At 52.6% G+C, this 13,366-nt stretch overlaps 4 protein-coding genes across 4 annotated transcripts; 3 read left to right on the forward strand and 1 right to left on the reverse strand.

The window, feature by feature from the left end:
- Positions 1–1,375: 1,375 nt before the first annotated feature.
- On the reverse strand, positions 1,376–2,889 carry E0L32_011712 (uncharacterized protein; the record flags this gene model as incomplete). The annotated part of the gene is made up of 3 exons (XM_031134472.1): positions 1,376–2,484; positions 2,542–2,817; positions 2,868–2,889. The coding sequence occupies 3 exons, from the start codon at positions 2,887–2,889 to the stop codon at positions 1,376–1,378; spliced, it is 1,407 nt and encodes a 468-aa protein (XP_031000090.1).
- A 601-nt stretch (positions 2,890–3,490) lies between these two features.
- Positions 3,491–4,916, forward strand: E0L32_011713 (uncharacterized protein; the record flags this gene model as incomplete). The annotated part of the gene is made up of 4 exons (XM_031134473.1): positions 3,491–3,497; positions 3,550–3,601; positions 3,659–4,669; positions 4,724–4,916. 4 exons carry the CDS (start codon positions 3,491–3,493, stop codon positions 4,914–4,916), a joined length of 1,263 nt encoding a protein of 420 aa, XP_031000091.1.
- A 3,192-nt stretch (positions 4,917–8,108) lies between these two features.
- Positions 8,109–10,349, forward strand: E0L32_011714 (uncharacterized protein; the record flags this gene model as incomplete). The annotated part of the gene is made up of 5 exons (XM_031134474.1): positions 8,109–8,552; positions 8,609–9,225; positions 9,288–9,650; positions 9,704–10,052; positions 10,107–10,349. The coding sequence occupies 5 exons, from the start codon at positions 8,109–8,111 to the stop codon at positions 10,347–10,349; spliced, it is 2,016 nt and encodes a 671-aa protein (XP_031000092.1).
- A 971-nt stretch (positions 10,350–11,320) lies between these two features.
- On the forward strand, positions 11,321–12,822 carry E0L32_011715 (uncharacterized protein; the record flags this gene model as incomplete). Its single annotated transcript, XM_031134475.1, has 4 exons — positions 11,321–11,458; positions 11,602–11,735; positions 11,797–12,251; positions 12,314–12,822. 4 exons carry the CDS (start codon positions 11,321–11,323, stop codon positions 12,820–12,822), a joined length of 1,236 nt encoding a protein of 411 aa, XP_031000093.1.
- Positions 12,823–13,366: the final 544 nt, after the last annotated feature.

Here is a 13,366-nt window from a genome sequence, read left to right on the forward strand (position 1 = left end):
CACCTAGGGCCCTTCTGTAAATACAGGGCCCTTACACCTAGGGCCCTTCTGTAAATACAGGGCTCTTACATCTAGGGCCCTTCTATAAATATAGAGCTCTCCTATCTAGAGCTCTTTTATAAATTAAATAAATATATTTATAAAAATTCTATCTTTATTTTTATAGAAGAGGTCTAGCTAGTTATAAGAGCTCTATCTTAATTTTTTATAGAAGAGGCCTGACTATAAGAGCCCTATCTTGATTTTTTGCAGAAGGGGCCTGGCCGTGAGGCCCCGTCTTGATTTTTTGCAGAAGGGGCCTGGCCGCAAGGGCCCCGTCTTGATTTTTTACAGAAGGGGCCTGGCCGCGAGGGCCCCGTCTTGATTTTTTGCAGAAGGGGCCTGGCCGCGAGGGCCCCGTCTTGATTTTTTATAGAAGAGGGGCCCTCAGAAGTAGATAGGTACATTACTAGCTAGGAGAGAAATAGACTAAGATAAGAGATAAGAAGACACTAATCCTAATCTGACTTAGTGGTGGTGTGAAATCTGAAAATAAAATGACATTAGGGTGGACCTAAACATCAAAAAGTGGTTTTGTCACAGTCTGCCCTATGGGCCTCCGTAAGCAGGTACCAACTGGAGACGCTACAACCATTTAAGTGGGACAGCCCGAAGAACCACACTTTTGAGCAACTTGACATGGCAGTACTCACAAGTAAAGTACCCAGTGGCCACAACCACAGAGAATGAACATAGCATACCTAACTACTTAGTAGGTAGATTTGGTGAACCGTTTATGCTGGAGAGCTTCAATGGAGCCGTGGGTACAGACAGTCTTATAACCGTACACATGCGTGTCAAGCATTTTGAAGAGTACCTTTGGTGTAGCTGCTTTCCACAGCCATGGCTCGGGAATTACATTGATCAGTAGGTAGGTAGCCTTGAAAATAGTGACGCAGACATTGCGAGGCGCAACCAGGCTGATTTAGAAATGGCCCGGACTCGGCTGTTGTAACAATTGGGGCTTCTTTCTTCTGTTGAAAAGCTGTGTTAGGGGGGCTGTGGCATACGAAGTGAGAGATGGCACCGTTGTTGCAAACCAACGAGGTGAAGCTGCCCAGAATGTCAATAGTACAAAACTTTGACGTCAAGCATGATACAACAAGAGAGTCCCCTGTTCATCAAGTGCAATTGAATGTACTACATACACCGTTTCATTTTGATACTTGCTCTGAAAGCACATTTGCATACCCATCCGTTTGATACATTGTTCCTTTCCCTTGGGTAAGTGTATCCCCCCCGTTAACGCCGTGGGCCCTTTTCCCTCAATCTGTTAATAAAAGGAAACCAGCACCAGAGGTTCTGGTGCTTTGCCCTCAGAGAACCATCAGTGACCCTACGCCGCCTCGAGGCGAGCCTTCTTGCTGCTCCCGCCTTCGGTTCTCACTTCCAGCTTCCTCTTTCCATTCGCAGAGGTCTCGTGGCGACCCCGGTGCTCAAACATCCCCAACAATCGTAGATATTCAAGCTCTACACTGGACAGAGTCTCTTCGAGTTTGTCTATCCGCTCGCTGCGATCAAGTTGGCTGAGGATCTCTTTGTTCTGTCGGTAGATTCGTTGCTTGACCCACAGCCTCCAGAGTTGATACTCGTGATGTTGTTCCGCAGTGCCTTGTTCCTTGCTCGGCTCTTGCTCGAGACTGGGGCGCACAGCTTCTGGAAGTTTGGACAGAAGTTGCATTTCGACGACCCGTGCAAATTGACGAGGAGCAATCTTGGTCCTCTGCCTGAGAGTCTCCAGCTTGGAGGGATCTACAATTGTCCTAGGGGCGGGTCCTTTCTTGGGAATCTTGACGCTGGTATCGATGCGGATTTGGTTGAACTCCGGATCTCGCCTCAGGAAGGCCAGATCGGTCAGGTCCCGCAGATCGTCAAATGCCTCGTTGGGGTCCTCGACAGTAATCTCAACTGTCTGCGCATTCTCAAGATAGTGTGTGAAGATAGTGCTGTAGAGTCGTGCGGCATTGCCTTTGCCTTGGAAGGGGGGCAAAATGACGAATTGGGAAATGCGCGTGCGGCAAGGCAACTCCGCCAGAGAAAAGTCGCCTTTCGGAAGCTCGAAGTCCAGAGTCGGGGCCTCTTTGGAAGCAGCATGAGGCCTGTAAAGAAAGAATCGGTACACAGTCGAGTATCCAACGAATTCATACGAGAACTCGTCATCAGCACCGAGTACGTGCCGCTTCCTGAACATGAAGAAGACGGTCCAACGATCGGCAGAATCCGAATCATCTGTTCCAATAAAACTCCCGCCTTCAATGAACAGCGGTACAAGGATCTGTATCCTCTGGACCATCTGTTTGATTGCGGGGTCGGCCAGGCTGCCGTACCATACTGAGTACTCCCCATCGGTTGCCTCAACGTCCTTCAGGCGGGTTCCCGGAGGCGCCCAGTCTTTGGGGACTGATTTGATTGCATTCTCGAAGTCGGCAGCGCGTTGGAAAGCCACTGGTCAAGTCCTGTGTCAGTATGTCTCAACACAGGATGGATCGAGAAAGAACGAACCCTCTGGCAGAAAATCCTTGAGAATTTGGTGTATGTCTGCCGCCTCTGTTTCGCCAATCGCCTTGAATTTCTTGTTGTATGCGATGTCAAGATTGGGGCGCATGTCGTTAGCGTGGTACCGGAGGTTGATCTTGAGACCTTGGTATCCAAAGATACTTTCATCGTCTCCAAAGATCGGATACGTGAATTTGGGATTGAACTTGGCCAGAGTCTTGAGACCGCTGGAAGAAGGCTTGACAAGGCTGATCTCAAAAGCATCGTTCGCATTCGCCGACCCTATAGTGAGTTAGCTTGGTGAATATCCACGGGCGGAGGGCAAGACCAACATGTATCGTCAGCTTGCGCCATGGTGCCTTGGTGGTGATGTTACCGCTGGACAAGCGAGGGAACACCACAGAGAGATCGTGTCGTCTTTTGTTGGGTAATAATCTGGGGATATTGCGCTCTCTGGGCGGTCTCTAAATTGGAAGTGAAGAGATGATAAGAGATGTCTCTAATGAGCGGCTCGGTTGCGGACCAGCTTCTCGCGAAGAGTTCTAGATGTCAATGTAGGTAGCTAGAATGAACGCGCTACCGCGAATTGGAAACCGCGTTTGCAGTTTGAGCCTGTTTAATGGGTAAAGCACGGGCCCTAGCTGAATCGACCACGACAAGTAGAGGACTGTGACCCACTAGATAAGTGCACTAAAAATGACAGTCCAGGGCTGCTGCCAAGACTAAGGTTTCGTCTTCCGATACCCTTGCTAGGTAGGGCTGCCCTCGAGTGTTTATCAAGGTGACAGCTTTCATCGCAGATGGAATCTCTCGCCCGCCATTGAGACGATTCGCAAGCAGCACCTGGCAAACTCGTTGCATCCCGGGGCCCTCGAGCGGCGATTTTTTATCGAAAGAGCTCACAAAGAAGCGAATGGCAGAATTATAAGTGCACCAACCTCCGAGAGCCTTCACGATGGGGGGTATATTACTACTACTCCTCCTCTGCGTATGTTGCGCATAGCCCACTCTTAGAGCTCCGCGCCTTGCTGACTTTTTCTCCTGTGCAGCTAGTTATGGCGGTGGCGTATGTGAAGCCGATACCAAACATTTGCTCGAATGTACCGCGCTGACCCTCCTCCAGCTCATTCTTGGCCGGTGCTCTTCCCTTGTCAATGACCTTGTCGCAATCTCAACTGCGCCTAATCTCGAGCATCGGCGTCGGCATACTAGTCGGCACATCCCTTATCGTGATCATTCCGGAAGGCATTGAAGCCATTGCGACTACGACGTCCTCCTCACATAGCCACAGTCAAAGGCACTATCACAGGTCTTTGCGCCCTTCCATTCGGTGGGCCGTTGATACAGCCGCTTCAGTCGGGTGGGAAGATGCGGCACCCGTGCAAAGGGCAGAAGGATCAAACCGTCCCACCACTGACGTCTTTTCCGAGCTATTGGGGACTGTATCTGTTCCCATACCAGTTCAGAAACGCGATGTGAAGAGGGATGAGGCCAAGGACGACAAACAATCGCCAGAAGCTACACCAAAACAGCCAGAGTCTGCGCCGCACGACGAGCACGGGCAAGGGAACGAAAAGACCCTACCCACCTTCTTCATTGGCTTTTCCATGACTTTGGGGTTTGTCTTGATGTTCCTGATTGACAGGCTACCTCGACATGCCACAGACAGGTTTCAGTCCGCGCCAGCAACACGGCATATCAGCCTCGACAACCTTGCATCCTCGAGCGTCTCGGGGGAGGAAGAATCGGAAGGTTTCCTCGAGTCTCTCGCCCCAAGTCCGAGGCAGAGTAGGGGGTTGGCCACAACCATTGGTCTCGTGATACATGCAGCTGCCGATGGAATCGCGATGGGCGCATCGGCGACTACATCTGATATGAAGCTCGGGCTAATCATCTTCGTCGCAATCATGATACATAAAGCACCAGCAGCTTTCGGCCTGACATCTATCCTACTAAAACAAGGCCTGTCAAAACGCGCCGCCCGCGGCCACCTCATCGTCTTTAGTTTGGCTGCTCCATTCGGAGCCCTAGCTACATACATTCTTGTATCTCTCCTCGGCGGCGGGAAGATGGAGGGTGAGAGCGGGCAGTGGTGGACAGGGATGCTCTTACTGTTTTCGGCTGGCACGTTTCTGTAAGAGGTTCCCCCTTTGGGCTGTCGATGAAGAAATGCTCACTTCATTCACAGTTATGTGGCCATGCACGCCATGCAGGAGGACGGCCATTCATACGGTGGCGAGCACCAACCCGGGGCCAATGGATATGCAGATGGCAGCCATACGGCCCAGAGGAAACAAGCTCGGCCAGAGATGAGAGACACAGTGGCCACGGTCGTGGGAATGTTACTGCCTCTTTTGACGCAGTTCGGCCACCACCACTGATGTCTCTATCGCGTGCCAAATTATCTCTATTATTCAACTGGTCTCGAGGGAAACTCAGTCTGGGGGGGAACCATGTACAGCTGAACAGCAATCGCATGTCTAGGTGGTTTCACACCGTTTTCACGCAAATGAGCTCTGTACGATATAGAGATATGATACCAAAGCCGGGCCTTTAGGTAGCTATGTTCGGCAATGCGGAATAGCAACAGCATTGATCAACCCGGACCGAGCACACTATCAAGCGAAAGAATTGTCCGGCTCGACATGCCCCTTTTTGAGAGCGGATTGAGAAGCGCGAGGTCCCCCAGGTTGTGATGCTTTGAAACAAGCCGGGACTATTTAGCCTCAACTCTCTGTTAGAGGTGGCTTCGCTAAGGAGTGTGGTGCTTCACTGTGAGCAATAGGCGGCTAGATTGACAGAGAATGGGTTGGTGGAATCTTTCCCTTGCGTGGCCATTTGAGGTCAGATATGAGGTTGAGCTGCAACCAACCACCTGTGAATTTCACGATACCCGAAAACTCTTGTCGACATTGGCAGTGGGTGGTCATGTTCCTTAGAAGGGAACATGGAGTTCAGTGTCAAGAAACCATTGGGGCATCGGAGAACGGCGGTCACACGACCGGGGTTGTGTCCTCGCATGCTCAGCCGCAATATATGTGCCGGAAGCGTGAAGCATTGCCAAACTCGCAAAGTAGCCAACAAATCACCTTGCAGGGGCGGTCGCAAGACGCCCCCCTCATGACCCTCCCTTCCGAGGCAGCGCTTGCGACTCTTGGGGTGGTCAGATTCATCTTTCCGTCGCCTTCCCAAATGCAACACATTGGCACTACGGCTTCCATCATCCTGCGTGCTTCTACAAGGGCCGGACCATAGCAGAGACAAGCGCTGGGCACCGGTCACTGTGGCGCTTCGACGAAGGCCCGAGCGGGGAATGCTGCGGAGGTGTATTCTTCGGGACCGCGTAGTGTTTGCCACCAATGTGGCATAGAGTCAGAAAGAGGTAAGTATTGCAGAAAGGTACCTAGAGTATCTGCATTAGGGACACGGTATCGGTGACAGGCTACACTGAGCCTTGGTCAGTGTGAATTCTGGCATCTGGACAAGTTTACGTTGATCTCGCTGCGTCAAGTAATTCCTCGAAGTGCCTGTTCCACACCCTGCCTATCTGAGAGCTGGGAAGCATACTGCATTTCCAAGACTATTGGTGGTGGTCTCGAGGCTTTTACGAATGGGTTGCACATCAGAAATCCTCGAGTGGTATTGCGTTCCAAGCCTCGCATCCGCATCTCCTCTTCAACCCCATCCATCACTTGCATGAAGGCTAAACAAAGAACTCCACGCTGAATAAGCTCGGCTTGCTGGGCTGGTATTTCTGCCCAGTGACCGGCGCAGGCGGGTTGTGAAATTCCAGAGCATGGCTGAGTACTTGTGTTGAGCACATCAATGTAGGTAAGCAAAGTGACTTGGTCAGAGTCGGCCACGGCACTTCGGGATAAAAATTGGGGATTTCTTAGGATTCCTTGAGTGGATGGAGTATGTAAAGGCAGTTCCCTTACTTCAGCAACGCCGTCGATAGAACAGTGTTCACATGTATATTCGATTGAGTTGTCTCGCTTAGTCGTCGGTACGTACCTAGGTACTACTTGCGGATAGATCGATCTTCACGGAGATCCTGAAAGCACTTCTAGCGGTGACCTACTCCGTACCTGTCGCAAGAAACGTCCCCAGCAAGCTTTAGGGAGGTCGATGCATCCATGGTTGAGATAGTTAAACCGGCAAGACTGGTTAGCGGCCCGGGCTTTACACCCTGTAATTCATGGCAAATCATCCCTGCGTACCCAAAATACGCAGGTGAAGGAAGAGAGGGAAATCTCCTCATTCCATTATCCATGCGCCCCCTTCCCACGGGCTCCATGTGCTGTGGCATTCTTGAGATTCGACGACAATGCTGTCGACCCTCGCGCCGTCCCGCACCCATTAAGTGGCTTATATCTTTGTATCTGCTCCCATATCGGCGATAATTGGCCACTCCCTTAGGGGTAACCCAGACATTGCAAGGGTCATTGTGATCTTGTGCCGACTTTACGTGCCTTTCCTTGTCCAGAGACGAGAAGGCCGGATCACGGCTGTTCGAGCACCACAGCTGCAGAAGAATGGTTTGGTTGGCATCCATTGCGTCCTAACGTAGCCAAGGCCAATAGCGGCCGTTTACGATGCCAGCGACAGTTCGAGTCCCGACTTGATTCAAGGAGAGAGAATGGCACTCTTCAAATGGAATATGGAGGTCCAAGCCAACGATGCAGATGCATCCACACACGAAACGCAGGTACCTCCACTCGACCCTAGGCGTGGAGGCTCATGAGTCGATTCGGCCATCTCGTGCAGAACCCCCCTGCTATTTTCTGGTAGGTACTTGTATTTTAAGTACCTGAGTAAGGGCCTCCTGGGGCGCATCAGCACCTGGAGCGCGCAGCATGGTGGAATTTGTGGGCTGCATTGGGCCTGACTCCTAGTGCGGTACCTAAATAGGTACATGCCTTGCCGTGCCGCCGCCTCCACCAGGGGCTTCCGCCAAAACTCCCGTCATCTCATTCGACCAGCCTTGGACCGCCCTGCGCTTTCTAGACCGCACTCCTCCTCCCTGCCTCCCACCCTCCAAAAAGCATACTACTTCCAGCTTTTTAGGATCCGACCCCCAACGCCGCTGGCCTCCATTCACTCGGCGTCTTCATAGTCTACTTCGTCGGAAGCCGCGCACTGGCAGTCTACATGTGATCCAGGTGCAATCTTTCATCACGATCTCAAAGCCGTTCGACCCTGACCCGCCTGGACCGGTTGACGCCCGACTATGTCACCGTTTCTCTAGTCACTGCCTCAGACTCGCCGGCCCTCGCCCTTCAGTGCCCTCCAGACTCGATTTATATATCCAGGCGTTACCACTTCTCGCCCAGACGCGGCCTATTGCTTACCTCACAGTTCTGCCTTGGCCAGGTTCTCTGCTGCACCAGATGATCTCATGAACCAATGCGAGACTCCTCGACCGAACAAGCCATTACCACCAGCCGATCAATCACGCACCCTAAGCCAACTCGTGCTCAACGAGTCTTGAAAACGGAAGCTCGACGTCGTTCCACGAAGGTTGAGGCCCTTGATTCTCGTCATTGTGCTTCTAGGACCCGTCGTTTGGCAACATGGCTGGATATCCGCGACCACTCAGCTTCTCGGACAAGCGAGGCAGCACCTTTGGCTGCGATGACTTATCGTTGCACACCAGCGGCGTCAAGATGCCTCAAGCTCGACCTCCAAGGGGCCCCCCCACGCCGAGCATGTCTACTCCTGCCGAGAACTTCGAGCAGGCGTTGGCAGGCTCGCCACCACACCCCCCAACCCCAGCTGCGTCACCTGGACCTGGACATATTCAACTGGATTGGAGCGATGCTGCCGACGATGAAGATTTCTTCCTTGCCAAAATCCGCCAGCATTTTCAGAACTGTACCGCTCCTCAACGGACACGGCTCTTGGCCGACCTCCTGAATCTGTGCACGAGTCAGCAATTGAGCTTCGTCCATCAGTTTGTCAGCCCTTTGCTGAAAAAGGACCCCTTCACGAGCCTCCCGGATGAGCTATGTCTAAGAGTAGGTCGGAGCGAGGTTCATTTTACGTGTGTGACTTTATTAACAGCAGTCTCTAGATCCTCTCATTCATTGATGACCCGAAGGTGCTTGCCCGTGCATCACAGGTCTCGCGGCGGTGGCGAGATCTTCTAAGTGATGATATGACTTGGAAGAACCTATGCGTCAAACACGACTATCAGCGGAGGCTATCGGAGGTGCAGTCGGCTGCGGCAGCATCACATGCGGTTCGCCCTGGCGCGTTTCCACTGAGCGTTTCAGACAGTGACTTCACGAACCACAGCTTCCCCGGCGCCTTGCCTCAGGCCGCCATGCATATGTCAAGCTCTCGGAGTTTTGATGGCTCGACGACTTCGAGCTTGCGCCCGAAGCTCAAGTCCTACAAGTCACACTTCAAACAGCGATATCTCGTCGACGCCGCTTGGAGGACGGGCGGACGCAACATAACACGGAATATTACACAGGACGGGGGAGTGGTTACGAGTCTTCACCTCACTCCAAAGTACATCATCGTGGCTCTGGATAACGCCAAGATCCACGTGTTTGATACTGAGGGCAATGCGCAGCGAACCCTTCAGGGACATGTGATGGGAGTATGGGCGATGGTGCCATGGGAAGATATGCTTGTTAGCGGAGGGTGTGATCGCGACGTCCGAGTCTGGGATCTGGCTACTGGGTAGGTTCTCGTTACATCACACCTTGCGGATCGTCACACGCCCCTGCTGACCCCATCCCCAGGAACTGCCAACACACTCTACGAGGCCACACATCCACCGTTAGATGTCTCAAGATGTCGGATTCGAACACTGCGATCTCTGGCTCCCGAGACACAACGCTAAGGATATGGGACGTGCGATCAGGGCTCTGTAGGAATGTCCTTGTCGGCCATCAGGCAAGCGTCCGATGTCTCGAAATCAAAGGCGACATCGTTGTCTCGGGCAGCTACGACACCACAGCCAAAGTATGGAGTATCTCAGAAGGACGATGCCTACACACGCTGTCAGGACATTACAGCCAGATATACGCAATTGCTTTTGACGGTGCCAGAGTGGCCACTGGCAGCCTCGACACCAGTGTCCGGATATGGAATGCTATGACTGGGTATGTTCCTCAAACAATCAGCACTGACCTATCAGCTCACTAACTGGCTGTAGTGAATGCCAAGCTGTTCTTCAGGGCCACACCTCGCTAGTTGGCCAGCTACAAATGCGTGGAGATACGCTCGTGACGGGCGGATCTGATGGATCTGTCAGAGTTTGGTCACTGTCCAAGTTCGTTCCGATTCATCGCTTAGCCGCGCATGACAACAGCGTCACCAGCCTACAGTTTGATGATACTCGAGTTGTGAGTGGAGGCAGCGATGGGCGCGTCAAAGTGTGGGACCTCAAGACGGGCCATCTCGTTAGAGAACTCATCGCCCAAGGGGAAGCCGTGTGGCGAGTTGCTTTTGAGGAGGAGAAGTGCGTCGCAATGGCGCTACGAAATGGCAGAACAGTCATGGAGGTAAGTTCATCGTCTTTGATTATCTTGGATGAGTGTAATTCTGATCGTTTCCAGGTCTGGTCATTCTCACCGCCAGAAGAAATGCTCTATGACAGGCCAATTTCTTTGGCTCAGGGCTCCACAGAGGTCTCTGATCATGCTTCGGATACACTCTCACTAGATTTCAGGAGGTCGCAGATTAGGCTTCCAGGGCTTTCACGGCTTGATGCGGAAAGCCAAGATGTCGACATGAGGGACGTAGGGCCATCGACCGCCCCTCTCCAGTCCAGTAACGCGACCTTTTTTCATGACGACTAAGACTTCAGTTGTCGATACTGCACTCGCTATGGATAAGACAAACACAAGCAGTCTGAAAGACCAGGTTGTCTTATGCCAGCAACACAAAGCAAAATTCACAAGCGCATACACGCATTTACGGGCGGCACTTTGCAATACGACACACATTAAGGAGGGTCACAGATACCTCTCTCATTCAAGCGGGATCACTACTTTGGCATATTTGTGGCGTGGAGGTACATTTTTGGTTATGATCTTTAGATGAGAGTAAGACTTACATGGCGTCCACTTAACTACGGCGTTATTGCATGGAGGCGTGGCTGGGCGGGCGAGCTGCGTCGAAAAGGCCATATTTGAGGGCTGCCCTTTCTTTAGTATTCAAAGTGAGGCGTCAAACAATGGCTTGAGTCTGGTAAGGTCGGAGCAGGAGCTTGGCCGGATCACCAGACGTTGGGTAGTGTATGACACCTAAATATAATTAACCTTGGCTCATGCTTGGTCGGGACATTTGCATGGTCTTGCTGTGAGTCCTTCTAAGTTGGGATGCTGGCGGCGACCAGAAGGTTGAGGAAATTCACCGGAGCTCTCCCAGCCCGGAGCCTTTCCTTCTCTTCCATACTTTACCTACAATACTTTGCTCCATTGTCAGATTGTGTCAGAGAGAATGTCCACAGCAAAGGCCAAAGATCGGTCAGGCTCGGCGCAAAACGGCTCGGGGAGATGTCCGCAGTGTTGCGCCCCGAAAATAAGCAAGAGATCCCTTGAACTCGGGCTCTTTCAGCGTGTTTTAGAGGAGCTCCCGTCAGGTGACGGAGGCCGCCATACTCACTTGGGACTAGCGTCTTTCAACAAAGCTCCATGAGCGCCAATTCCCAACGCCAAAAGTTTTGATTTTGGGAGGTCCGGAGTACTACCTATTGGTCTTCCAGCCCTTCCCCCCCGATTTGTGTCCGAAAACCAGCATCCCTTCACAGTCATCGAGCATTGCCGCCATGTTCTCAAGAGCTCTCAAGGTCGGCCGCGCGGTGCCTCTGCGCGCTGCTCGCGCACCGGTTCCCGTTCTTGCTGCTCGGAGGACTGTCACCACCAATGCGGCCTCCTCCCACGTTGAACAGAGCGCTATTCCCAAGGTGAGTGAGAGATAACGCTACCCTCGCGTCTTTTTCTCTTATGGGTGCTCGCCCTTGTGCGAAGCATGCACTTCAATACTTGTTCTACCAGATGTCATAGCCTGTTTGGGTCAATGGATTCTAACGCGATACGATCTTGGTAGTCCGACGAGGAGAAGTTCTCGGTCAACCTAAGCGATGAGAGCTTCGAGACATACGAGATCGACCCTCCGGCGTACTCGATCGAGGTGAGCAAGAAAGAGCTCAAGGAGATGTACTACAACATGGTTGTCATCCGGTAAGACCACCTAGGGGATTCGCCTGGGATTCTTTGTTGCCCGGGGACTGACGCGACCTAGTCAAATGGAGATGGCCGCGGACAGACTGTACAAGGAGAAGAAGATTCGGGGTTTCTGCCACCTTTCCACCGGTCAGGAGGCCGTCGCTGTCGGTATCGAGCACGCTATCAACAAGGACGACGAGCTCATCACTGCCTACCGATGCCACGGCTTCGCTCTGATGCGTGGTGGCACCGTCCGATCCATCATTGGTGAGCTGCTGGGCCGCCGAGAGGGTATTGCATACGGCAAGGGTGGCTCCATGCACATGTTCACCAAGGGCTTCTACGGAGGTAACGGCATTGTCGGCGCCCAAGTGCCCGTCGGCGCTGGCCTGGCCTTCGCCCACAAGTACACTGGCAGCAAGAAGGCTGCTGTCATCCTCTACGGTGACGGTGCCAGCAACCAGGGCCAGGTTTTCGAGGCCTTCAACATGGCCAAGCTCTGGAGCCTCCCCGCTCTGTTTGGCTGCGAGAGTGAGTCTTGACTCTGAGCGGAATTATCTGGTCTGCCCCTTGTTACTAACCCGGTCGACTAGACAACAAGTACGGTATGGGTACGGCCGCGTCCAGGTCTTCTGCGTTGACCGACTACTACAAGCGAGGACAGTACATCCCTGGTCTCAAGGTCAACGGTATGGATGTCCTGGCTGTCAAGGCTGCCGTTAAGTACGGCAAGGAGTGGACTGAGAATGGCCACGGCCCACTCGTCCTTGAGTATGTCACCTATCGGTATGGTGGTCACTCCATGTCCGACCCTGGTACCACCTACCGAACCCGCGAGGAGATCCAACGCATGCGGTCGACCAACGACCCTATTGCCGGCCTGAAGCAGAAGATGCTCGACTGGACCGTGGTTACGGAGGATGAGCTCAAGGCTATTGACAAGGAAGCCCGAAACCACGTCAACGAGGAGGTCGCTGCTGCTGAGGCTATGGCTGCCCCTGAGGCCGTCCCCAAGATTCTGTTCGAGGACATCTATGTCCGCGGGTCGGAGCCCCAGTTCATTCGAGGCCGGACCCCCGACGAGAACTTCTACTTCAACTAAGCTTGCTTTAGTTTCGAAACATCTGTCAGGCCACAGACAGTCTGAGCGCGGGACGGGTGAGATCTGGCATCCCTATGCGCTATAATCATCAAAATCGGTCAAAATCATCATTGCAACATACCTAGCTTGACCACAGAACTGGCGCGTCTCGTATGTACACTAGCCTAATAGAGGATTTAGGGAACGGGTTTAAATCAATAGCAACAAAGTGTTGTGCATGGAAGTGGATGCTACTTCTGTACTGTCTTGACTACTTTATGTCCTTCTCGCTACTTGTGTTGCGATGCGACAACATCGGTCAATTTGACATGGAGCTTAAGAAATTTGCTGCCTCCTTACCCTGTCACAGAAGCCTCGCTCGCTCGCGTTCAAATTCAATCTCGATCCAAGTCGGGATAAATCTTGAATGTAGCGTTCTCCGTCTGGGGAGATGTGAGATTGGCCTGGTGTTTAATGACTTGACGACCACCCGGGTCGGCTGCCAAGACCCTGTAATATTAGCGTGCTTCAGGCGCAGACAACACTACGCACTGGAGCCTAGCGA

The sequence above is a fragment of the Thyridium curvatum genome (assembly GCF_004353045.1).
Source record: "Thyridium curvatum strain D216 chromosome Unknown NODE_115_length_90428_cov_77.477891, whole genome shotgun sequence".
In the NCBI taxonomy this organism is placed as follows: Eukaryota; Fungi; Ascomycota; class Sordariomycetes; order Thyridiales; family Thyridiaceae; genus Thyridium; species Thyridium curvatum.